This window comes from Balaenoptera physalus (genome assembly GCF_965194825.1).
Source record: "Balaenoptera physalus genome assembly, chromosome: X".
Classification (NCBI taxonomy): domain Eukaryota; kingdom Metazoa; phylum Chordata; class Mammalia; order Artiodactyla; family Balaenopteridae; genus Balaenoptera; species Balaenoptera physalus.
The window spans coordinates 47,373,495-47,401,379 of NC_138903.1; the positions used below are offsets into that span (position 1 = coordinate 47,373,495).

The window sequence follows — 27,885 nt, forward strand, 5'->3', positions numbered from 1 at the left end:
ATCTTACTCCCAGTTCTTCTGACCACAGACATCATTAGTTCAGGGGAGGACTTGTGACCTAAGTAAGCCAATGAGGGAGAACCTTGGGAGTCCTGCTCACTGGGAATGTTGGGTCAGAGTTTTCTTTTCTCTGCTGGACTTAAAGGAAGAGATTCAAAGCCTCCATTGCCACTGGCAGCCATCTCGTGGACACCTTGGCTAAAGCACTGGTTCTCAGCCTTTAGTGTGCATCATAATCACCTAATCTATTAAAACATAGATTGCTGATCTCTACTCCCAGAGTTTCAGATTCTGCGGGTCTGCAGTAGGAACCAAGAATTTCCTTTTCCAAGAAGTTCCCAGGTGATATTGATGCTGCTGGTCCAGGGACCACACTTGGAAAACCACTTGGATAAAGTAGGGACTGCACAGCAGAGGGACTTAAAGAAACTGGGTAGCTCTAGCTCACCCTACCGCTGGAGTTGTGTTTTGTTACTTGTAACCAAAAGCGCCCTAACCAATATACTCAGCAATCTCGGACTAAAAATTTACCCTATGGATATACTTGCAGAAGTTTACCAAAATATATGCCCAGGGATGATCATTGCAGCACCGTTTGTAATAGCTAAAACTAGAAGCAATCAAAGTACTTGTCAATGCCATTCTCTCACTTCGTCCCAGCTTACCCTTCTCCCTCCCCGTATCCTCAAGTCCATCCTCTACCTCTGCGTCTTTATTCCTATCCTGCCCCTAGGTTCATCAGAACCTTTTTTTTTTTTTAGATTCCATATATATGTGTTAGCATACGGTATTTATTTTGCTCTTTCTGACTTACTTCATGCTGTATGACAGACCAGACAGAGGTCCATCCACCTCACTAATACAGCAGAAACTAACACAACATTGTAAAGCAATTATACTCCAATAAAGATGTTTAAAAAAAATCTGGACCTCAAAGTACTTGTCAATAGGGAATTGATCCATCTGATTGAATCATCCATCTAATGGACACTATGTAGTGTTAAAGATTATGAAATACTCTGTACATGCTCACAGAAAAATATCTCTGAGATATATTAAGTATTAAAATCATGATGATTAAAAGGGAGTAATTTAGGGCTTCCCTGGTGGCGCAGTGGTTGAGAATCTGCCTGCCAATGCAGGGGACACAGGTTCGAGCCCTGGCCTGGGAAGATCCCACATGCTGCGGAGCAACTGGGCCCGTGAGCCACAATTACTGAGCCTGCGCGTCTGGAGCCTGTGCTCTGCAACAAGTGAGGCCGCGATAGTGAGAGCCCCGCGCACCGCAATGAAGAGTGGCCCCCGCTCGCCGCAACTAGAGAAAGCCCTCGCACAGAAATGAAGACCCAACACAGCCATAAATAAATAAAACTATTTAAAAAAAAAAAAAAAAAAAAAGGGAGTAATTTATACTTTTTAAACAAAAGAATAAATAAGCAGATATGCAGGTATATGCTTAATTGTTTCCTGGAAGGCTAATTCTGATTAAGAATGGCTATATTTGAGGAAAGGAGTTGAAATTGAGGTGGTGCTAGAGGTTCTTCAGTCTTCATTTTGTATATTTTTATTCTGTTTGAGTTGCCTAACCTTAGGTAAACTTTCCTTTTTTCAAAAAAGAAAATGTCATTTGGAGTTATCTGGGCAAGGCATAGGCCAATTTTAATTTCCTTCTTTGTGTTTCTGTATTGAAGAAACAACTAATAAACGTTATGTTATTTTTTAAAAGATTAAATCATGAAAAGGTGAATGGAAAATTAAAGACTTCTCAGGTATTTTGATGTGCAGCCAGGCTTGAGTGCCACTAACATGGTGCATAGGTTATAAACTGGTGAGGACTTACACCTATCCAGATTGAGACTTAACTGGGGAGCTGCTAATTATACTTTAATGTGCATATGAATTACCTAGGGATCTTGTTAAAATGCAGATTCTGATTGAATAGATCTTAGGTGGGGCCCAATATTCTGCATTTCTAATAGGCTCTCAAGTGATGCTAATGTTGCTGGACTACTGATCACACTTTGATAGCAAGAACAAAGAAAGAGGAAAAGAGGAAAAAGAAGGAAGAAGAGGAGGGACCATGAAGATGGAGAGGAAGGGACAGATATGAGACACTGCAGAATGATTGGGCATATGGAAAGAGGAGAGTCTGAGGTGATGTGGTTTTTGGCCTGGGTGATGTGAGGATAGTAGTGACATTAACCAGAGATAGAGGAATCAAGCTGGAGGAGGAGGAAGTATAGGAAACAATGAAGGAGTGTGAGTAAGACTTCACATTTAAACATATTGAGTTATGATTTTTCTGGGAGAGTATTATGTGGACTTGTCCAGCAGACCATTTGAACTCTGACTCTGCTCAGTAAAGTTCACATAGAGGTAGATTTGAGACTCATCTGTATAAAGGTAAGAGCTGAGACCATGGGATAGGATGAAACTGACCAGGGAGAAAGAATAGTGAGAAGATGGCTGAAAACAGAAACTCTGAGAAATGCTAATCTTAAGAGACATGCTAAGAAGGAAATGAAGAAGTAGTTGGAGAGGCAGTACAGAAGACTAAATATCCTGAAGGGCTTTCCTACTAAAGAACAACTAGATCCTGCATCAAACATAATTTTTATTGTATTGCTGGATGTGTGAGTTAGCAACTGCTGCATAATAAACCAACCCACAACTCAGTAGCTTGAAACCAAACCATTTATTGTTGCTCATGAGTCTATTGCTCTGTTGATCTGCACTAGGCTTGGCTGATCTTGGCTGGGCTCACTCATGTATCTGTGGTCTGCTGGTGGGTTGGTTGGTAGCTGACAAGTCTAAGCTGGTCTGGCTGGATATAGCTAGACAAATGGGTCTCTCATCCTCCAGAAGGCTAGCCCAGGCTCATTCCCATGGTAATTCCAGGGGTCCAAGAGAGTGAGCAGAAGCACGCAAGGCTTAGAACTGACATAATATCACTTCTGCAACAGTCTATTGATCAAAGCAAAACACAAGACTAGTCTAGATTTGAAGGGTGGAGAAACAGATGCCATCTCTTAATGGGAAGAGCTGCAAAAGGTGTAGATACAGGGAGATGTGAACAACTGTGGCCATTTTTGTAATCAATTTATCATGCTGGACTTATCAGAAGTAAAAGGAGTCTTTAAAGAGCAAGCAAAATACAGCAAGCAAGCAAACAAACAAAGCCATGACAATAGTAATAAACCCCAGTGAGCTGGCTAGGGAGAGCAGGGCACTTGAGGACACTTCCAAAAATGGAATAGAGGTAGTTCCTTGGAAAACTGAGGTGCTGTTATGGAAGAAATGAGGAAAGGCTGCTGGTCAGGTAGGAAAACAAATAGACATCTGCCTCAGAATCCAAGAGTCTAGTCTTTGTCATGAGAAGATTCTAGGAATACTTTAAATTGACACGGAACAGCCTTGTCTTTTTGGTCCTTGAAACCAGTATGCACATGAGGCAACTTTTAGGAGTTTGAGCTTGGACTCAAAACCAGCATGTCAACTGTGTCTTCTTAAGGTATTGAAAGTGTTTTCACATCCACTAGCTTGTGTAACTCTCACAACTACCTATAAGGGAGGTAAAGCAGGCATTATTATTCCCATTTAATACTACTTCTAAAAATAATTTTGTCACTATCTTATAAAAGTGAGCATTTGCATACCTTAGGTCCCAGCAGGAGACACGTGCACAAGCATACACAGCAACATTAATGGAAATAAGCCATATTTCCATTGGACAGAGAATGGGTAGATAAATTGTGGTATAGTCACACAATGGAATACTATACAGAAGTGAAAACAAATTACAGCTACAGCAGTAACGTGTTTGAGTCTTAGAGAAAAAAAAAAGTTGGGTGAGAAAAGGAAGTTGCAGAACACTACATAAAAATAACGTTTTTATAAAATTATAAAGCAAGTACAACCTAACAATATATTGTTTAGAAATAGTTACATATGTGATGTAACTATTTAAAAAGAAACCAAGGGAATGAAAACTAAAAGTCAAGATACCAGTTACCTCTGGGGAAGGCAGAGAGATGGGATAGTTCTTAGGTTGGGCAGTGGGTTCATGAGTGTTCATTTTATTATTGAATTTCATTAACATATGTTACATGTATCCTTTTGTGTTTATCAAATAATACATAATAATTTTTTTAAGTAGTCAAAAAAGGAAAGAGAAATAGCAGAGAAATGTCAGGGAAGCCAGAGAATTTCAGGAAATGGGTTGTGTTTCAGTGTCAATTACTGTGGAAGTCCTCAGCAAGATGCCTGTATGAAAACCCTGGACTTGGTGACTGGGAGCACACTAGTCGCCTTTGCAAGCAGCCACATTCAAATGGGAAGGGCTGATGCCAGATTATAGGCTAGGAAGGAACGTGTTATGAGGAAATCAGGACTGGGAGCATAGACAAGTCTTTCATCTACTACCAACCCTCCCACCCCCACCAAACCCATAACAGCTAACATTTATTGAGGCTGAATTATATGCCAGGCATTTTACATACACTATGTCATTTAATCCTCATAACCACCCCCACAGGGTGGGCTAGGGGAGCTAAACTCAATGCTTGTGTTACCACAAGATTATATCCACTTCAGCCCACATGCAGAGAATCCCTAGGACACTGGAATGGGAATGAATGTTTCACTATTCCATTACAAATTTTAGGTATAATGACTCAATTGGTTAGGTAATGGCAACCAGTCAAAAGGCAATGAGTCAAATCTACCCAGAAATGGGTCATTTCTCCCTGTGATGCTATTATTGCAACTCACCAAACTTACCTCTCCCTTTTCCCAGGGACATAGTAGAATTGTACTTTTCCACCTCTAGGAAATTAGGTGCAACCATGTGGGCCATCTCTTTGGGCAATAAAAAGAGAGAAGTGATGTGTGACATTTTAAGCTTTAAGAGTCAGTGTGTATTTTGGTCACATTCCTTCCCAACTCAGTGATGCGGCTTCTGTTGGTCTGAGTTATCAAGTGGCTTTGGATGAACAGAGCTCCCCTGACAATACATGTTGGACATAATGAGCAAGAAGTATACCTTTATTATGTGAGATTTGGGGGTTATTATAGCAGCAAAACCTAGCCTATCCCAACTGATACACTCCCCTTTTCTAGAGTTAAAGATTATAAATGTGTAAGGACTGAATAATAAGATGAAAATGTTTTAAAATATATAAAATAAACTGCCTAGAACTCTCTCTGGCACATAGTAATCCCCCAATAGATGACTTTCTGCATTTGCTCCTAATAAATGAGCACAGAATTTTCATATTTCTCACACACAAATAAAAGACTAGTTGTAGAAGATATAAATAGAAGACAATGTTCCAGGCTCACATTATTCCTAATACTTGTGATTTTAGAAGAGATATTTTCATTCTTGGTCACTTTATCCCTCAAGTCCATGAAAAAACACAGTTGACGCTGCTTGGGTCATATACCCATCCCTGCACTGGGGGAGGTGAAGCCATGTGACTGATGGTCAACCCACCCCTACCCCAAGATTGGAAAGAGCAGTTCCCCAAAGGAAAAAGAAAAACAAAAAACTGCACTTAACTGCTGCCAGAAAGAGGAAGGAATGCTGAGGAGGCAGAAATAAGAGTTATCTACTTAGTCAAAACATAGGTTTAGAACCCTGGTTTTTATCACTTATTAGCTGTGTGTGTGAACTTGGGCACCACTGAACCAGTTTGCTCGTGTGTAAAGTGAGGATAGTACTTACTTTGAAGAGTTGTTTGAAGCTTAGAAACAGTGTACAATAGCTTAGTACTATGCTTGGTACCTAATAGGTCCTCAGCAAACAGTAACTTTTAAAAGCCAAATGCTAAGGATTTCCCACTATTAAATTCTGAGTCCCAACACTCAAAGATCAAAGGTTAGGAAAAGACATCTATAGCCATAATGAACCAAATACAAAACAAATTTTTACAAATGATAGTTTTCATTTAAGGGTAAGTATTTACAAGCTTCAGTAACCTCTAATGCTCGCCTTTAGGTTCAGCTGTTTCCTTTTGTAATCTGTACACACAAGGCAGAGAGCAGCCAGGGAGGCCAAGTCCAGCTAGCAACACTCAGCAGAAGCAGTAAGGTAAGAAGAATGCCCTAGAGTCCTGGCTTCAGACTCTGCTCCAAGCATCAGTCTATTGCTCAAAGGTGACTCAGAACTCTTTTTTTTTTTTTTTGAGCCCCATTTAAAAGCATGCATACCATTCAGTGATGAACGTTCATATTCAATCTTCTTGTGTTTTTGCCACCAACACATCCTCTGCCTCAGAAATCTACAATCTGTTTTGCACCAGAGAACATTTTCAAAGGTGTTTTAGCTGTCCTTGATTTAGTCATCAAACATTTCTAAGTGCATGCTTGGTGGTAGATGCCAAGAAGACAAAGATGGTCAAGTTTAATCTACTAGCAGAGATGCAGCGAAGTGCTACAGGGACTGGCAGTGGTGAGTCCGTACAGGGGTCCCTAGTAAGAGATCAGGAAAAGAATCACAAAGATATGAGCTGAATCTTAGGGGAAAAAGTTGAGACTGCACCAGAGACAAGGGGAGAGAGGTATTCTAGGCAATGGTATAAGCAAATGAGAAGAAATGGATATTAATAGCTTAATGTGTGTAGGATGTGCTTTAGTGTTGCTGGAATGAGTTGGGGTGGAAGGAAATGAGGCTGGAGAAGTGGTCAGGAGCCAGATCATGAAGGGACCATGGAAATGGGCATGCAGCATGTTAGAAGGACAGATTCCTCTGGAAGCTGATAAGCATGGTGGATTAAGGCCGTGGTTCTTAACGTCTCTTAGGTCATAGACTTCTTTAAGTAACTAACAACGGTATGGTCCCTTTCACTGGGAAAAGGTACATACACGTAGACACAAAATTTGCTCACAGTTGCCTGGTTAGGAGTAAGACAGAGGAGCAACTGCAACAATTTAGGTGAGACATGAGGAGGCCTGAACTAAGCCACAGCGAGTGGGGAGAGAAAAGAGATAGATGTGAGAAAGAGAAAGGTGGTTGAGTGTTACCAACAGATCTTGTCACAAATTGGATTTGAGAAATGAGGGAAAGAAAGACATGCATCTAGGATAACTCCGAGGTTGGTTTGTGGTGTAGACAATTGAGTAGAAGGTAGTGTCACTCATGGAGAGGAGGAGGCTTCGGAAGAGAAGATGGGTTCAGTTTGGGAAATGTCGAGTCAAAGGTGCCTTTAGAACATCCAAATAAAGAAGTTCAGCAGGAAGCTAAATATGCCCTTCCTTTTCTTGTACTGGCTCTCTTGCCCTGATATTCAACTACAAATAGGCTCCTAAATCTCCGTGCAACACTTCTGAATTGAGACAAGTATATTCCCCATTTGCCGAAAGGAGTCCAGAAATGGGAGAAGAAATTAAACTTCGCACACCCAAAATTATTTCACATTTTTTTTACTAAAAGAATAGACTTTTATTAAGCACTGTAAGTTTCTTTCCATCAGCATTAACAGAACAACAGACCAATTTCCATCACAGAACAACTCCTGAGACATTTTCATTCCTTTCTGAAACACTTTCCTTAAACTCCTGCAGTTTCCCCTAAGAAGCATCCATTCAAACTTACATTAATAAACTATGGAGCTTTTGTGGTGAGGTGGGCCAAAAAGGCAGGGAATTTGGAAGAGAAATACATATTATCCATCCACTAAACACACTGTCAAGAGCACAGGAGAAGAGATACTAACACAGGAAAAAACAATGAAAGATTTTACTTTTGTCAATAACATCATTTATCAGGGAGCACTAAAAATCAATGACTCCTTGAGTTAAAGTTTCTTTACCTAGTATGTTATTCTAAAAATAGAATAGAATAGAATAAAATAAAAGGTGGATGGGGAAGTGTCTTCTGGGAAGTAACTAAAATGAAGTCATCAGATTTGGCAGGGTTATGAGAGGTTAATAAAATCTGAAATATTTAATTTGTTTCATTTACATGAAAATTCACTAGTCATTAGTTACTACCAACACGGACAAAAAGAGCATCTATAAAAGTACAAGGGCAATGTCAAAAGCTGCAGTGGGCACCCTAGCATAGGGTTTTTTTTATTTTGCTTTTACCTTGGAAAAGATGATTTTGCAAAAAAAAAATATATGAAGTTATTTTCTTAGAACATCAAAATAACCTCTGACAATACTGAAGATAATTAGCAGTAACAGGGGGATAAGGGAATACCTGCACCAGCAGACTACTGCAATAAGCCAAGGGAAAAGAAAATGGAAAGTCAAATAAAAGAAGATGCCAAAGTCACAAGAGGGAGGAAAATATAGGGTGACACACAATGGAACAGTGAAAACTTACCCCCCCAAACCCCAAGCATATTTAGGAAATATGCATCAGGAAGTAAACAAGTATAATGATTAAACCTTAGTAGAATTATACTAACTACTTTAAACTGTGGTCTACTTGTACTGTCATTTCAAAGTGGGGTGGGGGAGTCTTAGAGGCTGAAAGGGTAGCACAGACAGGCCCACAGGAGCCTTCTAAGGTTCCAGGGGACTGGATCACTATAACCAAACAGTTACTTCCACATTCTTTCTACCCTACATAAGCATTCCTCCCCCCACCCCCCTCCTTAACCACCCTCCCTAATGCCTTACCTGGCTGTTTTTCTCAGTGATTAAAAACAAGTTAATGTGACTTGGCCAACGATGCCAGGAAATCAAGATGGAGACAAAAATCAAATATCACTAGCCAAAGCAAGTGCCATTTCTTGGGCTATAAAGTCTACCCAAAGTCCTACTGGCTCAGAATGAAAATGATACAAGTGAGCAGAAGTTTATCAGGCCTGGTCCAGACTAGACTGGCCACTGAATAAGGGTGGGAGTTATAGGCTGACCCCAATACACACCAGCAGAAATCAAGAACTGCAAGTCCTTGGGATCAGTGGCTATATACATCCAGGGTGCTTTTGCTTGTGGCCCTACAAGGTAAAGGGGTCATTTCTGGGGGTTCCCATATGATGCATGACTTTGTTCAAGAAAGGCCACATCATAGTCAGAAATTGAACCTCAAGTGAAGGATGACAGTCTCTTCAAGTGGTACTCACAGCAAAAAGCAGACTCATGTTCCCTAATTTGAAAGAAATTAGAAAAAGTTAATCTTGCAATTAGAAAAAGTTAATCTTCCAGTAGTAAACCTTAGTCTTTCTGGCTTCTAAATTGTATGTTTTGGCAGATGAATTAAAACATGGCCCTTTATGGTTCTTTCTTGTAACCTTACAAACCCAAAATGCTGAATCCAAATAAAAATCAAAGTTGGAAGTGAGACACTTGTTTCACCCTGGGCCAGGCTAGGAGAAAGTAGAGGTGTGTGGAAGGGAGAAAAGCAAGCCGTTTGGCAAACTGGAATCATCCCTGTCAAAGCAGCAATTTTACTTCTCACAGTGAATGCCTACAAAATAATAAATCTTCTTAATGCTGTGAGAGTTAACAATATTGTCACTTGATTGTGTCAAACAGATTCAAGATTCACAGAAACAGCAACTGAAGAAAATGCCTTTCCATATAACTCCAAGTACTTCCTATTAGAAATCGGAGCTAGCTAGCTAGCTATTTAATTTAACACAGCTCAGTGATTCTGGTTACTTTTAGAGCTCCAAAGGACTCCTCCCTCTGTGGCTCCAGAAAGAAATTTCCAAGCCATCTAAGTTCGCTACTAAATCCTTCTCTTGCTGGATACAGAAGTCCTAACCTTCAAGATGTTGTGAAAGGTTGGGCAGGTTAGGAGAAGAGCGGGAACCAAATTAGGGGAGCCAATTCCATAGAGGAGGTTTTTGTACACTTTGTTCTTGGTTATATCTGGCTGGGTATATGCATTCTTGTCATCCTGCTCTGGTTTATGTAAGAAGTGTCTGGGCAGGGGGAAAGGCATTCTAGACCTCCCTCCCCCTGCGAGTTGTGGGTTCTCTTAAATTGGGCCAGACTAGGATAAAACAGTCTGAGACTGTCTTCAGTCTCTCATGATGATACTCATTGTAAGTGGGTAGTGAGCAAACAGCCTTCTGGTTGTCTGGAAAAAAATCACCAAGGACCTACTCTGGGTTAAGGTACATGGGGTTTTTCAAGAAGAGAGAGAACCCTGCTAGAAGTCTAGTCAGTTGTATTCCTGTATAAATGGTACTTCTTGGGCAAGAATATCACAAAGCCCAAAAGGAAGTGTATGAGGCTGGAAGCCTCAACTCCTGAACAAAGACACAATGCTAATCTGTTGCAAGCCATGTTCCCATCCCTCATACTGCTGAGGAGGGAAACTGGAAATGCAAGGCTGTCTCAAGAGTATCTCCAGAAAGGGGGAACAGCCTCTTTGTCCTGGACAGATTCTGGCCTCACTTGGGGGCTGGGAACCTTTTATAGAATACCCCTATAGGCCCGGGCCAGAGTCCTCTGAAGTCTTCCTTGCAAAGCAAATGAAAAGATCCAGTAGTCAAAATGTCAATGAACAAACGAAACAATCTAGGTATGTAAAATCAAATTGCCGATTTCCTCACACTTCCCTACCCCATCTTTCCAATGTTAGTCCTCTCTCCCTCAGGGATTCATGGCAATAAATTCTGGCCTGAGGCCAGTTTGATCCCGGAGTTTCAGATGAGATTTCCTCCAAACTGGCTGCAAGCCCCGGTAATTACCTCCCATCCCTTTTCTCTCTCCCGACCAGGCTGCTCCTTCATAAGGAAATGCCCAACTCTTCCCGATCCTATTCCAACCTCCTGTTTTTACCATACGGGATGTGAGGACTCTGGTCAAGATTAGGCTTGTGACAACCCAACTGTTTGTTGTTCTGAACAGGCAATCTCTGGAAAGCACTTTTTGTCTGCTTTAGAGAAGCCCATCTTCTCATAATTGTGATGGGCTTCGACTTAGTAAGGATTTTAAAATATGGTCTTTTGAAACCTACCACTCCATAGCAGTGGAAGCATTTCTGGGAAATTCAGTAAATCTTCTGGGACATCATCATGTATGTATGTGTGTGCATGTATATAAATATATATATACAAAATATATATATTTATATTTATATATACATACACACATACACATATATTTATATATATATAAAATATGTATAGATAAATAGATTTGTCTCTTTATATAAAGGGTATGTGTATGCATATAGATACACGCATTCATATATACATCTATCCAAACATCCATACACAAACACACACACACACACACACACAAGCACACACAGTCTTTTGAGTTCCCTTTCGTACTCAATTTCATTATATTGATTCCACCCTTTCAGGGTGTGGGCAGCAGGGAGTGGGTGAACTGCACCACATCTTCTATTTTACAAACAATTCATTAGTTCAGAGGCAGGAAAAATCTGCCCAGTACTTTTCTGACTCACTTGAATCCCCCAGTACAAAGGCCATTGGTAGTTATTTTAAGTGTACAAAATTTAAAAAAAAATTAAAAAAATAAAATAACCAATACTACCTCACTTCCCTGAAAACATCTACCTATCTGATTGTCAGGTCAGAGCTAGAGGTGGTAGTATAAACTCCTGGCATAGGTGAATGGGGAGAAAGAGTTAAAAGATGTGGATGCTGATTATATATGAAGGCCCTACTATTTCATAAAGAAAAAAGCAAGTTAGGAAGCCATATACTCAGAAAACGAAAGTTGGAACTTTTCTATAGGGCCTTACGTGATGACACCCGATAGTCACTGCCTTAATAGGCTTCCAGGGGACGTAAAGAGAATATTGGCACTATATATTCAATTTGAGAACAGGAACTAAGCTTGTTGCCATTCATATTTGATCAGAGCTTCCCTAGAAGCAGACCACTGAGTCTGGAAGCCCAGAAAAAGACAGGGAAGGGGAAAAGATGGATACAATAGAACACCCCATCCAAATTCTGGATGAAACTAGGGTAAGCATTTTATGTCCTCCTCTAACTTGGGCCTAAAATCAGAAAAGTATAGGTTTTCCCCTCTTCCTGATCTGCTGAAGCCATCTTCTGCTTGTTATTCCTCTTTCTGTTGTGCCACAGTTCCCAGCTTTTGCTCTCGTAAGCGGCTCTTCTCACCATTCTTCACGGGGAAGTAGCGGTTACCATTATTACACACACTGCTGTCTCTGGTTAAGGCACACTGTGATGGAGCTGGAAGATGATCATTCTTCTCTTCCTTGATCAATGTGCCATTGTTTCCATTTACCTGTGAGCGAGACCGACCTTGATGAGGCTCCAGGGATTTAGAAACTCCATCTGAAGTGCTCTGTCAAAAACAGAGATATTCAGTAGAAATGGTAATCCCAAACTGGCTGATCCTTCCCAAGCATGTTTATAAGTTAGCCTGCAGAAACTGCTTCAGTTCTTCAAAAACACCAGAAAGCCCAAAGCTTGTTAACACCTAGTACACTCTGACACTGTCTGGAGAACTTAGGGTGACAACAAATGGATATGACTCAAATCCAATGGCAATGACAACACAGTAATGACACAGCTACTGTTTACAAAGCTTTACAATATATTTTTTTCAAATGCCAAAAGGGACCCTAAATGGTAGATATTATGATGCCCCATTTACAGATGAGGAAGCTGAGGCTCAGAAAGATTAAAGTAACTTGCTCAAGGAGACACAGGTAGAAAGTGGTGGGGCCAGGATTGCACTCCAGGTTGGTCAGCCTCTAAAGTTTACTCTCTTAACTTCCACGCAACGCTGTCCAATACTGACAACTGGACATGTAAATGAAAGGAAAAGAAAACAAATGATAAGATCTATGTGCAATGTTCCATAGAATTTTTCATAAGTAAAAACAATCATCTGGTTTTCTTTTAATTTCAGAAATGTAACTGCTCTTGAAATGCTAACGCCATGAACTGTATTACCTTGAAAGTGCAGTACTGGCTCTCAATGAATATTATTAGGAATAATAACAGTGGTTGGGCATGCCAGGTACTCTGATGTTGGTTTCACAGGTAAGAAAGACAAATGAGGCTCGAAAAAGTAAAATAACTTGCTCAAGGTCACCGGCATGCCTAGACTTGCATTCAAGTCTGTTTGACTCCAAAGACATTGTTCTTTCCACTAAGACACAACACATAATGGAAGTCTAATACCTGTTGAATTTGTGGTCAATTATAAATAATAATTATTAATATTTATTGAGCACTTCCCATGTTCCAGGTTCTGTGTTAAACACTACATATATCATCTCATTTAATACTCAAAATAACTCTATGAGGTAGATACCAATTCTTCCATTTTTACCGATGAGGAAATTAGGGCACAGAGAGGTTAAGTAACTTGCCCAAAGTCACGGAACTGGTAAGTGGCAGAGCCAGATTCAAAGCTAGATCATTTGGCTCCAAAACCTACACAACATGGGCGTTACTGTGAAGTGTTTCTCAAGAACCTGGAAATAAGATGAAACTAGTAATGGATGGAATTAGCCATGTGAGGTAGTCAACAAAGAAATAAAAATGTAACAAGTAAGTGACTGAAGAATTTGAGAACACACGAAACTCCACTGACCTAGGAATAATCTCAAGAAGACAGAACTGTAATGTAAGAAGATTTAATAAGCTGCAACAATTAATTATCTCAGATTTTGGAGAAAGGGCAACTGAACAGAAAAAGGAGAGTCAGCAAGGCAATCAGCAGCAGCTCTGTCCAGGGAAGATGCCTTAGCTAAAAACAAAGTCAATGTGAGGCTTTCCTTGGCCAGGCTACCTCTAGAGTAGATAACAGTACCCCCAGAAATCTTAGCTAAGAGAAACTTAAGATCATCTACCATCCCTTGTTTTCCCTCAGTTTCCCCATCTGTAAAATAGAGAGAATAATAGTATCTATTTCATAGGTTCCTATAAGGATTCAATGACACAGTCCATGTAAAGCACTTAGAACATGTTGTGCCTGGCACACTGTAAGAACTCAATGCCAGCTAATGTTACTGTTCTGATTCCATGCCCCCAGGCAAACTTCTGATACCATGGCCTCCCTTTCAGCTTGCTCTTAGAGAGAAAAAGCTCTGGTAGACATGGTTAAGAGCATGCATACAAGAGTCAGCCAGGCCTAGGTCTGAATCTTATCTCTAACAATTAGAGTTGTTATCCTGTTTCAGAATTAGCACAGCACAGGGCTTTGGAATCAGTCAGCTCACGCTGGAATGTCAACTCTAATACTAACTTGATGGGTAATTTTGGGCAAGGTGCTTCATCCCTCTGAGCCTCAGTTTTTTCCTGTTTAAAATGGGAATAATAAATACATGTATTTATGAGTGACTGGAAAAAAGTGTACAATATATTGCGATAATTATTTCTTCTCACTGTAAATCAGTACTTTATCTTTCACCCCCTCCCTTCTCTTCCCTTCCCCTACTCCTTTAGCCATATCCACATAGCTATTTCTGTGATCTTGGTTAATGTGAGTCAACCACTTACTGATGGATCCACTATTATTGTACCAAAAATATCAGGTTTTTCAGACTGTATGCCTATTGATCAGTCCCTGAATCATGGTGAATTCATCAAGGCTGTACTACCTTATGAGAGACTATCTGAGTGACTAGTTTTCCTGCCTGGTGCAATCTCTTTTCCCTTACTGAGCAGCTTCTGGAAAAAGCTGAAAAGCTTTGGAAAAATCCAAAGTCACTGCTTTCTGGCTTTGGAGTACATTACAAAATGCTTTGCGTGGGGGACTTACCATTGTAGTTCCATTTGGGGCTCAAAATAACATTAAAGCAAATTTGTATTCCTTGAGAAAACATTAGACAATGGGAGTTAACATGGATGCAATGAGGGCTGGTTGTATACATGAGAGCTGAGCTGGGATTGAGGGCTGACAATAAAATTGCCTTGCAGTATGGTCTAGTCAGTGACCCTTGTGAGGATTAGAAACCGCATATAAAATGTCTAGTAGATGGCTTGGAAGAAAGTAAGCACTCAAGAAATGGTAGCTACTATACTATGAGGAGCCCAGCAGTCTGAGGCCATTACAAGATTTTGGATCACTACGGGGGGAAGGGGGGATGCCTATTGAAGACCAGTGAGTTTAAGACCATTCTGAACCATTAAGAGTAAGCAGAATGGCGATGCCTCCTCCCCTCCCATCATCAGCAAAGGCAAAAGTCCAATTTTCTAAGCATCTCTGGTAGCCCCTCAGAAGTTCAGGCATGCTGGTGGAGTCCCACTGTTAACTTCACTTTGGTCCCTTTATGGCTGCATGTAGTGCATGCTATGCTAAGTGTAGGTCTTTAGGACACAGTACCTGGTTTCTATCTTGTGGCCTCACTCAGGGAAAAGGATGACACTGCAGCCCTGTGGGAAGAGCCTGGGCAGGTTAACCCTCACTAGACTGCTAGAGAGCAGGCGGATGAAATCAAATGCTGGGAGAAGCTATGAAAGCTCCCAGGTTTCCATGCCTGATCTCTTGCAAAAAAAACCAACAAAAAACCGACAAGAGGTATCAAACAGAAGCTAGATCATCTCAAAAAGGTACTTACTTGTTTATTTCCTTTTTTATGTCCTTTGGATCCTCTACCAGTCTGTTCTTTTCCATGCCTTTAGAAAGCGGGGGGAAAAGTGATCATGAGGAACACATAAAGCCTGTACCTCCATTTTCACTTAGTTAACTACTCACCTCCTCTAGGAAGTTTGACCCTCTTAAGTTAGATGCCTCTCCTCTGTGTTACCACTGTAAACCTCTATCTCTGTCATTTCTATGTTATACCGAATTGTCCTGTGTCCCAAGTCCTCCTCTAGGGCAAAAACTTTTTCATCAAGGCAGGGCATTTTTATATGTTTGCTGAACTCAACTGAAAACTGGCTTTAAAAACGCAAAGTTAGTTAATGCCTCTTACCTTAGTAGAAGGGTTGGATAGCTGGGCATTTTCCCAAGAGCACCTTGATTGACACTAGCTTATACCAACCTATTCAAATACATACCCCTTTCCCGGCCCACCGACAGAAACCACTTGCATGCCAAAGGAGCCATGACCCCTGGAGGATCTGCTGCCAGCCCACTGGCCCACAACCATCCCGGCAATCTCTAGTTTTCCTCCTTGGGGTGGGATTGGATGGAGACCTGGGAAGAGAGGAAGAATGGTAAGTGCAAGGTAGAATAAGAGGTGGAACAAAAGATCTACAGCCCACCTATTCTGTGTATTTCCATTTCTCTATGATAAAAAGACTCTGTGATAACAACAAAGGGTCATGGTGGAAGCAAATTTTGGAAGAGGGTGTTGAAGATCTGTACATATCCACTTTAGCAAGTGGGGTGTGCCTGATTCATTTTCCAACTACAGAGCCTGCACACAGTAGGCATTCAATATTTGTGGAGAGAGAATGAGGTCTTAAGATCTAGCTATTGGAAAATTATAGGCCAAAACCACTTTTGATTCAAATACATGTCACTACACACTGGAGGATTAGCCAAACAACCAAACAAAACAAAAAATAATGAAACCAAAGTAACAGTAATTTATGGTTAAGAAGTAAGAATAGCAACAGTTGAAAACCAGAACCAATTCAAGACAAGATAGCATATCTCCTTAAAACAGGAAACTCCAGCTCTGTGTGTGAGCTCACAAGCACAGTACAGCTCTGTAATTTGGCACAAAAGGAAGCCTTCATAGAATACAGAATTCTAGTAAACCTTTAATTTTTGTTTGTGGAAAAAACCCAAATATTAATAACTCTTCACTCACTTAGCAGGTTGTTAGCAAAGAGCCCTTCATTTATATAAAAGTGGGAGTCTAATGAACTAGGTGACTAGCTAATCCTAAGAGGGCAAGAAAGACTTGCATTTGGGGATCCTACTGTGGCCCTTAAGGAGTCAGAAGGCTCCTCATGAACCACCAGTAACTGGAGACTAGGCATCAGTGAGAGTTGGGGCAATGGGGAGGACCTCCCAAGAACTTGGCCTTAATTAAGGCTGTCTTCTGAGACACAGTAAAGTCAACATGCAAAGAATGAGAGCAGGCATCTATAAAGACACCTTCAAAGGATGGAATGAATGGCTGGCTCCCTGGTTTGTGAGACTTAATCATTACTTGATTGAACAGAGCAGACATTCACACTGCTCCTCTAAGCACAGCCTTGAGCTAAACATCCATGCTGAATTTTGTGACCCTAAATTTAAGACAAATTTCAACTTCCAGCTTTATTATTTTTAAAGTGACGAGCAATACACAGCAAACACTTCAACCATAGCACTCTCACCTGATCACAGAAACTTGGTATTTCATGTTAAAATGTCCCCATTAAAATACCCTGTTTCGCCAGGGGACAGGTTGTTTGAATTATCAGGGTCAGTATCTGACCTACCTAAGCAAGAACGTCTGTTCATCATTAAGCCACAGCTCAGATATCACCATAATGTATACATACGTGTGTGTATATACATGTGTGTGTGGATCCATGTGAGTGTGTATGTATTTGTTTTCTTCACTAAACTGCAATCCCCTGGAGGGTACAGACTATGACTTATTTCTCTCCATGCTTCTGGAAATGTGTTAGATCTACCCTCAGAGTGGAAATGGGTACATCAAGCTATGGCTGTTTGCTGACACTGGTCATTTACTTACCTACCATTGCTCTTCCTGCAAGCTCCTGTGTACATCTGCCTATGGGGAGAGAGTGAGCTAACCAGCAACCATGAAGACCCAGTTCACATGAATTACAGTTCTCAAAAGTAATAAATTGACAAAAAAAAAAGTTATAAAGTGACTCTTGGTTTCTGCATCAGTTACTTCATGAGTGGTTTGGTGAGAGTCAAATCCTTAGGGATCAATCACCTCTATGGAGAGTGGTCTAGGAAGACAGTGGGCTCTCCTCCGCAGGCTACACCCCTCCATCTAAGTAAGCTCCTCTTCAAACCACACCATAGCACAGAAGGTAAAGATATATGTGAAACTGCTGATTCTGTAACTGGCAATAATTACTGGATGGGTTACTATGAAATAGATTGAGTTTGACAAACACCTCATTCTTAGGTACTGACCTGCAAACCCCCGGCTCCTTCCTTGAGGGGGAGGTGGCATTGGGCCCATGGCTCGGGGGTAAAGTGAAACAGGGTAGAGAGAGGGCACCATGGGAGGCACAAAAGCAGGTGATGGAAGTAGAGCAGAAGGCGGTGGATGGTTCATGTAGACTCCTTCAAGGATGCTCTGTCTCATCTTCTCCACTTTGGTTGCCAGGTCAGCCTTCAAATGAGGGACGGAATAATAATAACAGCTGCCATTTTTTGAACTTCTCCCATGTTTCAGGCACAGTATTGGGCAGTCTAGGTACAGTCTCACAAGTCTATTCCCACTAAAGGAATCGAGGCCTGGAGTTAAATGGCTCAAGGTGACATACTCAGGGAAGCCTGTCTGGCACCAAAGCCCCCACTCTTTGCATGACACCAAACTACCATCATACTAGTTCTGACTGAGGGCTTGCGAGGCACCTTGACTAGGTCAAGGAAGACAAATATAAAAAGAAGTATTTACTAATTGTCTATTACACAGCCAGCAATAGGCTAGGTTATTTTTTTAAGGGGGAGGTAACAGAATAAGGTAAAAGAGAGAACAAAACTTGACATATACAAACCCTTTTAACCTTCTCCCCCATACCCAGGATCAGAGCCCATGACCTCTGTCCAGGATAAGTCCATGCCTCTAGTCCAGAGGTCAGGAAACTTGTTCTGAAAAGGGCCAGATAGGTTTTGTAGGCCGTATTGTTTCTGTCACAACTACTTGACTCTGCCACTGTAGTGTGAAAGCAGTCATGGACAATATGTAAATGAATGAATGTGGCTATGTTCCAAAAAGCTTTATTGGAATAAAAATTCAAATTAAAAAAATTTTTTAATAGTTTGCTGACCCCCTGCTCTAGTCTCTCAGCTTATACCCCACAAATGGACAAAGAAGTAAGTAAGGGCTCCTTTCCCTTGACTTCTCTCATCTTTCCCAAGGTTTTACTGCAAAAAATATCCCCTGCTTTTACTCTGTCATCTACTTTACTACCCTCTTCTATTTCCAAAATAGTTCCTTTATAAAAAATATCATCACTTGCAAAAATGACTTACAGTTTTTGTAAATAAGGGAACTGAAATTCTAAGAATTGGGGGAAAGGCATAGAGTATATCTGAGTATTCCATGGGGAAGAAATAACTTGGAGCAAAAAAAGGAATATGAAAACTTGAAGCTCATTTCAAAAAAAAAAAAACCCTTCCCAACATGATTTTGTAACATGTACATATCAGACTCTGGGCCTTTGGGATCATCCTTGACCAAGTTAGGTTAAGGTCAGACACATGCTCCCACTTCTGCTACCTCCTTCCCCAATGTCTCTGCTCCTTTTCCGCTTTCTGTCATTCATCCCCACAGCAGATCAGAGACGGTCTTAGTAGCTGCCCAGCATGTGGTACCTGGCCATCGCAGAGCTCAACCAGGGATACTCGCTCCCGGCCTGCTTTAATTAGCTTGCTCTGGAACAGCTTGCCATCGAAGTAAATCCAGGGGCAGCAGTGTTCCCAAGGGACTGGCTGGCCACAGGCATCATTAGCAAACAGAGCTGTGTCGACCCCACTCATGAAGAGAGCAGCAAGCTGGATCCCTCGAGCATCCAGTTTCTCAATCTGAAACCACCACAGAGGAAAAACTGCCATTAAGAAATTACTGTTAGTGCTCACTTCGGCAGCACGTATACTAAAATTGGAACGATACAGAGAAGATTAGCAAGGCCCCTGCACAAGGATGACATGCAAATTCGTGAAGCGTTCCATATTTTTATTTACAATAGCCAGGACATGGAAACAACCTAAGTGTCCATCAACAGATGAATGGATAAAGAAGATGTGGCACATATATACAATGGAATATTACTCAGCCATAAAAAGGAACAAAATTGAGTTATTTGTAGTGAGGTGGATGGACTTAGAGTCTTTCATACAGAGTGAAGTAAGTCAGAAAGAGAAAAACAAATACAGTATGCTAACACATATATATGGAATCTAAGGGGGGAGAAAAGGTCATGAAGAACCTAGTGGCAAGACGGGAATAAAGACACAGACCTACTAGAGAATGGACTTGAGGATATGGGGAGGGGGAAGGGTAAGATGTGACAAAGTGAGAGAGTGGCATGGACATATATACACTACCAAACGTAAAATAGATAGCTAGTGGGCAAGCAGCCGCATAGCACAGGGAGATCAGCTTGGTGCTTTGTGACCACCTAGAGGGGTGGGATAGGGAGGGTGGGAGGGAGGGAGATGCAAGAGGGAAGAGATATGGGAACATATGTATATGTATAACTGATTCACTTTGTTATAAAGCAGAAACTAACACACCATTGTAAAGCAATTATACTCCAGTAAAGGTGTTAAAAAAAAAAGAAATTACTGTTATTGGTTACATTTGCTTATTCCTGTTTTGCTGATTATTCCAGTTAAGTTAGAACATGTTGCCTTTCAATACAGACATTTGAGTGCATAAGCAGCCTCTATCCATTTGTTTCCCTGAGATGGTTTGGATGATACTCATTACAAAAAAAAAAAATCAGCTTTAAAACCTTAAAAAGACACCCACTTGAGAAACCATTTTTTCTGCCTGTCAAGTTAGAAAAAAATTAAAACAAAACTAAAGACCAAAAGAACACCCAATGCTGATGAGGATATGGTGAAATAAATGGGCACACTCAAATAAAACTAATGAGTAATGTATATTACAATTAAGCAATATATATCAAGAACCTTAAAAATGTCCACACTTGTTGACTCAGAAATTCTACTTTTAGGAATCTATTCTAAGGAAGTAGAGTTGTGAATAAAGCTCTATGCATAAAGATGTTAATTACAGGACTTCCCTGGTGGCACAGTGGTTAAGAATCCGCCTGCCAATGCAGAGGACATGGGTTCGAACCCGGGTCCAGGAAGCTCCCACATGCCACAGAGCAACTAAGCCCATGCGCCACAACTACTGAACCTGTGCTCTAGAGGCTGCGAGCCACAACTACTGAGCCCATGTGCCACAACTCCCGAAGCCCACGTGCCTAGAGCCCAAGCTCCGCAACAAGAGAAGCCACAGCAATAAGGAGCACGCGCACCGCAATGAGAAGCACGCGCACCGAAACGAAGAGTAGCCCCCACTCGCCGCGCCTAGAGAAAGCCCACACACAGCAACGAAGACCCAATGCAGCCAAAAAAAAAAAGATGTTAATAATTACATATAATAGGTGAAAACTGGAAACCAAATGGCCAACATTAGAATAATTAAATGATACATCCATATGATAAAATATTTAGCAAAAAATTTAAGACATAGAAAATATGTGCTATATGCTATATAAGTTTAAAAATACAGTATATAATTACATAAATAATATTTCAACTATGTAGAAAATACATGACAAAAGGCTGGAAGAAACCATCAAGATGTTCACAGTGGTTATCTCAAGTTGTCCTGTTAGATGGCTTTACCAGGAAAAGGGGAAGTACTTGCAGGCCCCCTCCTAGGTGTGGTGTGGAGTTGTCAGTACCTGCTCTAGCACCAAGCAGTATCACATTTACTGTAAAAAGGAACCAATACTGTCTGTCTAAGACTGTTTTCATCTTTTCCTTAGTTGACCCCACTGAAATCAAGATTTTGTAAGACTTACTAGACTTTATCTTCTAGTTTATACTAGGGCCTGAAAGGACCATGGCTACTGAAGTCAGAAGAGGAATGTCCTGCATTAGTACCTAATACTTATTGAGTACTGTGTACTTAAAATGTGCTAGACACTGTTCTAAGTGTTTTGCATGGATTATTTTATTTAATATCTTCATAATCCTACAAGTAAGGAAACTGAAGCTACAGGGGTTAAGCAACCTGCCCAAGAACACATAGCTAGAAGGCAATGAAGCTAAGATTCAAAGTCAAGGCAGCCTGGCTTCAGAGCCTGCCCTCCAACCTACTATATTCTACTGCCTTCAGTTATATGGTGGATTTACTTTCTTCCTTACGCTTTTCTAGACTTTCCTCTAACACCCAATAAGTATTATTTAAAAAGGGAGGGTAGCACAGGGAATTATACCCATTATCTTATAATAACCTACAATGGAATATAATCTGCAAAACTACTGAATCACTGTGCTTACATTTGAAACTAACACAATATTGTAAATCAACTATACTTCAATAAAAAAGGGAGGGTGGACATTTACTGAGAGACAAAGAGGAAACACCAGGATAAGTCCCCTGTAGCATCTTTTGTAAGAGTTGGAAACCTTACTGTGGTCTATGGGCCACAACTTATTTGTCTTACACAATATCCATTTTTTCTACCCATTCTCACCTATCACTATGTGAACAGTGTTGGCTTTATTAATAGACATAAATATTTGGCTAAAGTAAATCAAACATTTACCTGCAGAACTTACTCTTCTCCCCAGCTCCAGGAAAAAAAGACCTAAAATAAAGCTATGAGTTCATAAAAGAAAGAATTTAAATGAGGATCGATCAAATCACCTTGAGTTCTTGAAGTTGATCTGGTTCATAAAGCTGAGTAGATACTGCCTGTGCAAGGAAGGTGTCTAGCTCATGGCGATGCAGGATTCGGCCACCAGGCCACTGAACCATATATCTAGAAGATAAAAGCATCATTAAGTGACAAAAGCTCATTTATTCATTTCACAAACACTTATTAAGCTAAGAACCTATCATGGGCCAGACCCTAGCTAGGTTCTGATAATTACAATGAAATAACGTAAAAGAATCTCTGCCTTTGGTTACTTACAGTCTAGGTAGTAGAGGAGACAGGCACGTATGTCAGCAAAGACAGGACAGTGGGTTAAGTACCAAGATAGAAGAATGCACAGGGTGCTATAGGAGCACAGAAGAGGGCTACTACTGGAAGAGTAAGGAAGGCATCCTGAAGAAAAAGTCAATAGGAGCTGTTACAAAGGGCTATAGAAATCAGTGAGACAAATGGTGGAGAAAGGATGCTCTAGACTGAGGGAACAGCATGTGTAAAGGCATGGAGGTGTGGAGTTCAGTATGATATACCAGGGCCCATAGTGCTGGAGCTAAGCAGGTTTGCAGTGACAGGAGGCTAGATTAGAAAGTAGGCCAAACTATGGAAAACAGTGTGGAGGTTCCTCAAAAAATTAAAACTAGAATGACCACATGATCCAGCAATTCTACCTCCTGGAATGCTATATCCGAAGGAAACAAAAACATGAACTCGAAAAGATACCTGCACCCCCATGTTCATTGCGGTATTATATAGCCAAGACATGGAAGCAACCTAGGCATCCATCAATGAACAAATGGCTAAAGAAGTTGTGGTGTTTATATATACCATGGAATATTATTCAGCCATACAAAAACGAGGAAATTCTACCACTTACAACAACATGGATAGACCCTGAAGGCATTATGCTAAGCGACATAAGTCAGAGACAGAAAAATATTGTACGATCTCACTTATATGTGGAATATAATAATAAATTTTAAAAACCCCACCAAACTCATTGAAAAGGAGATTAGATTTGTGGTCATCAGAGACAGGGGATGGGGGAGGTGGAGGAGGAGGAATTAGAGGAAGGTGGTCAAAAGGTACAAACTTCCAGTTAAAAGATAAGTAAGTACTAGGGATGTAAAGTACAGCATGGTGACTATAGCTAACACTGATGCATGGTATATAGGAAAGTTATTAAGAGAGTAGAACTTAAGAGTTCTCATCATAAGGAGAAATTTTTCTCTTTTATTTTTATTGTATCTATATGAGATGATGGACGTTAACTAAAGCTATTGTGGTAATCATTTCACAATGTATGTAAATCAAACCATCATGCTGTAGACCTTAAAATTATACAGTGATGTATGTCAATTACTTTTCAATAAAACTGGAAAAAAAAAGAAAGTAGGCCAGATTGTGAAGGGTCTCAGAAACAATATTAAGAAATTTGGACCTTCACCCTGAAAATATACGAAGACAGTTAAGGATTGTCAGCAGGAGATTGGTTTGATATTGCCTGGCTCAGAGGGTAAGGGACAAGAGATATGGATACCAGTTAGGAGGCAACTGAAGCAACCTGTGGCCAAAGAGGTCTGAACAAAGGCACTGGCTGAGGGCATAGAGAAGGCCAGGGGACAAAGACAAGAGTTATTAAGATGATATATTTATCATATTATTATTACTAGTATTTACATTATTATATATACTATATAAAGCATTAAATATTACATTATAATATATGCAGAAAAGTATAAGTTATTCATAGGAATAATACTTACTACATGCCTTTTGTATTCTAGATATCTTGCCAGGAACTTTATATACATAAAAAGAAGTAGCACAGAATAGAGACTTGGAGTCTGACATACTTGGTTCCAGTCTAGGTTCCACTACTTTTCTATGTGACTCTGGGCAAATGCCTAAACCTCTAGGGGCTTGAGTTCACTCATCTCTAAAATGGGGATAATACTATCTAAATCTCAAAGGTTGTAATAAGTAAAGGAGAAAATGAATGTAAAAGCACTTAGCATATGGCATACGAGAACTCTTGGTTACTATTTGTAACTAATTCAATCATGGTATAATCCTTCTTTTACTATTTGGTGAAGCCTCCCATATCTTATATTAAATTCTCACACATACAAGAATCTGTTTCTACCCTATTTATTCTGTGTTTTATTTCTCATGCCAGGACCATACTGACTTAAATTTTAAATATGCTTTAATATTTAGTGGTCTCTACTTTTACTCCATGTCTTTCCTCCATGTCTTTGAATTTTAAGCAACATTTATGATTTTATTCTGATTACAAAAGTTCAAGTTCATTCTCATTCAGAAAACATTTTAAAAGCCAAAAAAAGTATGAAGAAAATAAAAAGTAAAAACGGAAATAATTTGTAATCTTACCATTTAGATATAACCGCTGTTAAGTTCACGATTTTGGCTTCTTTCTTCCTAGCATCTCAAATCTCAATTTTTTCTCTCTCTTTCACACTATATATAGAATATTATATCTTGCTTTTTTCACTCAACATAATACTATAAGAACCTTTCATTCATTAAATACTTTTCAAAAACATGATTTTAAATGACTGTATGTTCCTCGTATGTTTATCAATTTACTTAAATATCCTATAATATTGGACACTTATACTGTTCATTCTTTTACTTTTATTATAAAAAATACTACAAAGATATTCACATATATAAATCTCCCTGTATCTCTGATTATTCATTCCCTTAAGATAGGTTTCTAGAAGTGGAATTATTATGTCAAAGGTTATGTCCATTATAAAGGTCCTCAAGACATATTGCAAAACTGTTTTCCAGGGTTTCCCTAGTGGCGCAGTGGTTAAGAATCCGCCTGCCAATGCAGGGGACACGGGTTCGAGCCCTGGCCCAGGAAGATCCCACATGCCATGGAACACCTAAGCCCAGGCGCCACAAGTACTGAGCCTGCACTCTAGAGCCTGTGAGCCACAACTACTGAGCCCGCGTGCCACAACTACTGAAGCCCGGGTGCCTAGAGCCCGTGCTCCACAACAAGAGAAGCCACTGCAATGAGAAGCCCACACACCGCAACGAAGAGTAGCCCCCGCTTGCCGCAACTAGAGAAAGCCCACGCACAGCAATAAAGACCCAACACAGCCAAAAATAAAAACAAATAAATTAAAAAAAATTGTTTTCCAGACCCATTTGTCCTATCTCCCAGTTGTTGTGTCAGCATGAATTATCATTAATCTTTGATATTTTTATGGGCAAAAAATGTCTCTTGCTATTTAAATGTCTGTCTCTTTGATTGCTAATGATGAGGTTGCATATTTTCCCCAAACACGTATTTACTTCTATGGCTGGTCTATGTCTATCATAGACATGTCAGTGAATTTGCTTGTTCTGTCTATTGCTCTGTCTCAGATAATCTAAAGCCTTATCTTAAAATAGTGACAGCTATTTGGACACACAGTGGACAGCTGATCCAAGTCAAATCAATCCATGGCTTGCCAGAGTCTTGAGAATTTGAGCTAAGAGATTCAGAGGTTGATGAAACAGACAAGCAGAAAGAAGAGCTACACAGGTCCATGAGAGAGTGGGCAGTCTCTGTTCCTGCCCTTCCAGTACTATTCCCTGTGTACACCACTTTTCTGGTCCTTAGATGACTATGAGACTACCTGTTATATCTTTACAATAAGATAGCTAGAGTGGCTTTTCTTTCTTGTAAACAAATGAATCCGAATAGAATGTCATTTACCCATTTTTGTTTCGGGATGCTAGTATTTAAAAAGCTTTTATATATTGAGAATACTGACACACTATTATAACTGTCGCAAATATTTTCCCAGTTTGTCATTTGTCTTTTAATTTTATGTATTTTGGCATATAGATATAGTCATAGTTATTGATCTTTTTATATCTTTCCTTTTTTGTGGGGAGGGTCTCAAGTCTTTATTTTTTTTTCTTTTTCTTTTCTTCATTTTTTCAAAATAAACCTTTTATTTTGCAGTAATTTTACATATACAGAAACTTACCTTAAAATGCTTTATTGAGGCATAATTTACACACCAAACAATTCATCCATTGTAAGTGTAGAATTTAATGATTTTTAGTAAACTTACAGAGTTGGGCAACTATCACCACAGTTGAGTTTTAGAACATTTGCATTGCCCCCAAAAGATCCCTCAGGCCCATGCGCAGTCACTCCCTATTCCCACCCCTGGGCAATCACTTTCTTTTTTTAAAATTTTTAAAAAATTTTTAATTTATTTATTTATGGTTGTGTTGGGTCTTCGTTTCTGTGCGAGGGCTTTCTCTAGTAGCGGCAAGTGGGGGCCACTCCTCATCGCGGTGAGCGGGCCTCTCACTGTCGCGGCCTCTAGTTGCGGAGCACAGGCTCCAGACACGCAGGCTCAGTAGTTGTGGCTCACGGGCCCAGCTGCTCCGCGGCATGTGGGATCTTCCCAGACCAGGGCTCGAACCCGTGTCCCCTGCATTGGTAGGCAGACTCTCAACCACTGCGCCACCAGGGAAGCCCCAGGCAATCACTTTCTATCAACGTTACTATCTCTAACAACTTTCTATCTCTATAGATTTGCCTTTCTGGACATTTCATATAAATGGAATAATATAATATGTGGCCTTTTGTGTCTGGCTTCTTTCCTTAGCATAGTTTTTGTTTTAATTAAACTTTTAAATTTGTTATTATTGTAGATTCACATGCAGTTGTAAGGAATAAAAATGAGGGATCCCTTGAACACCTTACCCAGTTCTCCTAATGGTAATATCTTACAAAACTATAGTACAACATCACAACCAGGTATTGATACTGACCCAATCAAGATACAGAACTGTTCTACTCAAAAAGACTGTTCATTCATTTATTCATTCCATAAACAATATGCATGAGCTGAGACTCTACTGTGTGTTAGGCATGAGTTCAAATCCTGGCTCTGCCATTTAGTAACGGTTTGAACTCGGGCAAGTCACTTCACCTCTCTGAAACTTGCCTTCTTGTCTGTTCAATAGGGAGAATAACAACACCTTCCTCACAGAGTGGTTATTGGTGGAATTACATTTAAATTGGTGAGCACTTAATGAGAGCTATATTGAGTAGGGAACTCTCAATGAAGTGCTTCTTATTCCTCTCCTCTGTGGGATCCATAGGGTCTCAACCTTAGAAATCCTTTTATGTTAGCTTCAACTTAATCACTGTGCACTTGTTGTTTCTTGAAAATTGTTTGTAGCTTGGGCCAAGACCTTAGATTATGGTGTTTGTATAGGACTCAAATGTTTTAACCAACTCCTTTGACATTCAACCATGTTTTGGGTTTGCAAACTCCCTTTTGCAAATGAATAAACAAGCAAACAAAAACTAGAAAGCAACTTCTTTGGAAAGGAACATAAAATAAAATTTAAGGAAAAGAGTGAAGTT

At 40.1% G+C, this 27,885-nt stretch overlaps 2 protein-coding genes across 4 annotated transcripts in view; both read right to left on the reverse strand.

Moving 5' to 3' along the window:
• Positions 1-27,885, reverse strand: part of WNK3 (WNK lysine deficient protein kinase 3) — a 398,421-nt gene that overhangs the window by 70,548 nt on the left and 299,988 nt on the right. The window lies entirely within an intron of this gene.
• Positions 8,961-27,885, reverse strand: part of FAM120C (family with sequence similarity 120 member C) — a 167,338-nt gene continuing 148,413 nt past the window's right edge. Inside the window, exons 11-17 of one of the 3 annotated variants that reach the window (XM_082445131.1) lie at positions 22,469-22,583; positions 19,390-19,599; positions 17,980-18,181; positions 15,924-16,062; positions 15,482-15,539; positions 12,193-12,252; positions 8,961-9,100 (exon numbers count right to left, since the gene is read on the reverse strand). In XM_082445131.1, coding sequence (XP_082301257.1) covers positions 9,092-9,100; positions 12,193-12,252; positions 15,482-15,539; positions 15,924-16,062; positions 17,980-18,181; positions 19,390-19,599; positions 22,469-22,583 — 793 coding nt within the window. In that variant the 3' untranslated portion in view covers positions 8,961-9,091. Of the gene's footprint in view, positions 9,101-10,371; positions 12,253-15,481; positions 15,540-15,923; positions 16,063-17,979; positions 18,182-19,389; positions 19,600-22,468; positions 22,584-27,885 lie in introns of those variants that run through there. The other 2 variants (XM_082445130.1, XM_082445129.1) reach the window with 2 other exon arrangements.